Below are 3300 nucleotides of genomic sequence, written 5' to 3'. Positions count from 1 at the left end.
CCGGGGGCCGGAGCAAGAGGGAGGCGAGCTGGCTGCTCGCCCTGCGAGAGAATACCCCTTGACTATCGCGGAGAAGAGGAGATTAAGGTTAATCTTTACACGTTTTTTTCCTTTAAAAAAAAAAACCACCTTTTCCTGAATACAAGACGGGTGCAATGGAAGGCTGAAGCAGAATTGGGTACATTTGTATCTGTTTCACCCAGTGGCATGTGGTTTTGACAAGAGGTTGCCCACGTTCTCATGCCAAAATGTGGCAGGCTCCCTGCGGCACCTCCAGTTGCAGGAGCGTGGCCGGGGGGCTCTTGGGTGGCGTGAGGGAGTAGCTGACTGGGGAAGAGGAATAGGTTGAACTGGAAGAAATGAGTCAAAACTGGGAATTACCTGCAGCAGCCAAATGCGTTTCTCACTGACTTCCTTTTTTTTTTGTGTGCCTTAGGGTTTTGTGCTTTTAAGGGTCACTGTGAGTTATCTGTCATCAGCAATCCCTTTCTGCTGTGTGAGTGCTGCTGTTCTTGAGTCTTCTTCAGCAGCTCTTCCAAAATACATTGCACTGTTTCTGGTGTGGCTCAATACAGGTGGAAGAAAGCTTTCCAGGACCATTTCTTTTTTTTTTTTTTTTTTCTTTCCATATCCCTTTGTAAACTGTTCTTTGCTGTGAGCTGTAAGCAGTTCCTGCCCTTCTGGTGGTAACCCCCAGCAGGGAAGGGATTGCAAAGAGCATGCTTTGCCCCACCTGTGTTTCTCTGCTTGTTGTCTCATGTCTTACTGCTAGGCTGACAGCTCTTTTGAGGAGAGAGGATACAGTATGTGTTTTTACATTGTCAAGGAACAGCTGCACCTTTAAGTCAGGTACTTTGTAGTTGTGGTTATGAACCAGGAGAGGTGAAAGTACAATTAATGTCTGGTGCTCCAAAGAGAAGAAGAGTTACTCACTTGCAAGAGCAGCGGGAAATGAGTTACAGCCTGACCCTGGAGCTAAGTTTAACCCTACTGCCTGTATACAAGGAACAGCAGAAGATCTGGTCATGGTAAAGGAGAGTGCTTGATGCATTGAATTTTTATTTGAAGTTGGGTATCTAAAGCTCAGTTCTTCAAGAAAAAGGAACTGCAGTCCTGTGGCCATGGTGCATGTTAGGAACAGAGTTAGGATGTCCCAAGCTTGTTTACACGTTTTAGTGCTGAGAGATTTTGGTGGGGCTTCTTGGCACTTCTACGGATCAGTAATCTGCGTGTATTGTGCAGCAGCTGCCAACACAAAATGCATGATATAAACGTCCTGAAACCTGAACACTCAACTTCTGTAACACAGATGAATACGCAGCCCACGCCTCTATTTAAAATGCAGACCAAACACGGGCCAGATTGTTCTCCAAAGTGTCTGTTTAAAATGCTACATGCTGCAGCCTGTAGTTTCCATAAAATGAAATCTTTTGAGAGTAGCTGTATTTGCACTTAAAGATGAGGTCATCTGCTGCCTGTTTGATTGTTGCATGTAGGGTTTAATTCGGCTTGCTACCAAAATGCTGATTTTACTTTCAGCTGAGAAGGATATGGAAACTTTGTCAACATCCAGTGCACATGGCAGTGGCATGGCGTGGCAGTGAGTCACTTATGTGCTGAAGTAGGGTTGCGTACAGAGTATTTTAAAATTGAAACCTTTGTCTTCTGCTCTAGCACGGTGTCCTCATGGGTGCTTAACTGCTGCCCTTCTTCAGTGGCATCAGAGGCTGGAACAGCATTTGTTGACTTGTTGATACAAGTCAGTCTTCAAGCTATGTTTCCGGGAAGTTTTGTCTGGTTTTAAGGTTTCTTAAAAGAAAAAATGAAATGCAAACTCTGAGCCACTGAGAATTCTCCTTGATGCTGTTGCTGACCATGCAGCAATTTTTAAAATGCAAATGTATGCATATAGCATGAAAATCTATAAGTGAGAAGTGATTAAAAATTATACACAGTTTGTGGCACACCCTCGGCGTTTGTTTGCAGTTTATTATTAGAACAGTACACCCCCACACATTGGCAAAGACGTATGTTCTCAGATTCATTGAGTTGGCACTTTCCAGCGAATTTTTCAAAATGCTATAAAAACTGAATAATGAAAAATGAATAATTTTAATAACATTTGTTTTTCTATTATGTACTGGAATGTGATATAAAAGTTAAAATTATAAAATCCAAACGAAGCCTCTTTATAGTGCACTCTTTTTTTTTTAATATTTTTTTCCCCCCAACATATTTTGACATTTCATTCTGATGTTGAGATCTGTGAATTTTCTACAAAAAAAGAATAATTTTCTGTTTTGAACAGCTGCATTTATAACATTAAAAGAGGAAAGCTAAATATTTTACAGAAATTTTTTAAGAGCCTCTTGGTAAAGATGCTCCGGTCAGAAGTTTTGAGGAAAGAATCTTCTCTTGCAGCCATTTGTAAATATGAAATCATTAATGGCAACCTCCCTGAGATCCCACCGGGAAGTTCAGCTACATATTTTTTCTGTGTTGTGCTATTGTCAATTGGATTTTTTTTTTCTCTGAGGGAGACAAGAGTTTTCTGTGAGAGGACTTGCTATATTTGAATCAGCTTGATGTCGCAATTACCAGGAGGAGCAGATGGGGACAGCTAGCGTACATTACTCCAACTTTTAGCACTGTGCTGCCCCTCTGAAGGCTGCAGGCAGGCTCCATTGTGCTAGGCCCTGTTACATATAGTGAAAAAGTATTTCTTGTGCTCAGTAACTGTATTTCTTGATTCTTAGGGACTGTCAGCAGGCTGATATAAAATATATATCTGGATGGAAACAGTGGAAAAGAACTAGCAGTAAATCCTTGAAAAAAGTCCTCAATGAAGTCAAGGAGTTGTTATCTTACCTGAAGCTTTGGCGGCATGATATTCACAGCATAGAAGGTATTTACTGTCTTACCTCAATTTCTCCTCTTTCAAGTTGCTTCTGTTATTGTTAGTTTTACATGTGTGAGTGTAGTTTCAGATATGACTGTATGTGTTTAAGAAGTTAACCGCTTCCTTTATTATTGCTGATGTAAAATCCATGATGGGGTTGAAGGAAATATATTGGAGAAAATTATTAAAAAGTCACATTTCCATTTCAGTTATATTGCTGAAAGCCGGCAGTAGTTAAAACTAGCTTTAGTAATGTTTTGTCAGTTAACTCAATGTAACTGAAATGATAATCTGCTCATTCTGTATTTTCAATGATTTTATTGTCTTAATTATTGGCACATGTTTCTTTTATTCCCAGCGAAATTTGGTACTGGCATCCAGTCCTACTTCTCCTTCCTGCG

At 40.6% G+C, this 3300-nt stretch overlaps 1 protein-coding gene across 1 annotated transcript in view; it reads left to right on the top strand.

The window, feature by feature from the left end:
• Positions 1 to 3300, top strand: part of TMC7 (transmembrane channel-like 7) — a 20701-nt gene that overhangs the window by 6166 nt on the left and 11235 nt on the right. The window contains 3 exon segments of the mRNA XM_009324828.1: positions 14 to 87; positions 2757 to 2905; positions 3258 to 3300. The exon segment at positions 3258 to 3300 is cut by the window's right edge and continues 1 nt beyond it. Of these exon segments, the coding sequence (XP_009323103.1) occupies positions 14 to 87; positions 2757 to 2905; positions 3258 to 3300 (266 nt within the window).

This window comes from Pygoscelis adeliae, unplaced genomic scaffold (genome assembly GCF_000699105.1).
Source record: "Pygoscelis adeliae isolate BGI_AS28 unplaced genomic scaffold, ASM69910v1 Scaffold85, whole genome shotgun sequence".
NCBI lineage: Eukaryota > Metazoa > Chordata > Aves > Sphenisciformes > Spheniscidae > Pygoscelis > Pygoscelis adeliae.
The sequence above is the reverse complement of the archived record's forward strand: the minus strand, read 5'-3'. Positions and strand labels throughout refer to the sequence as shown.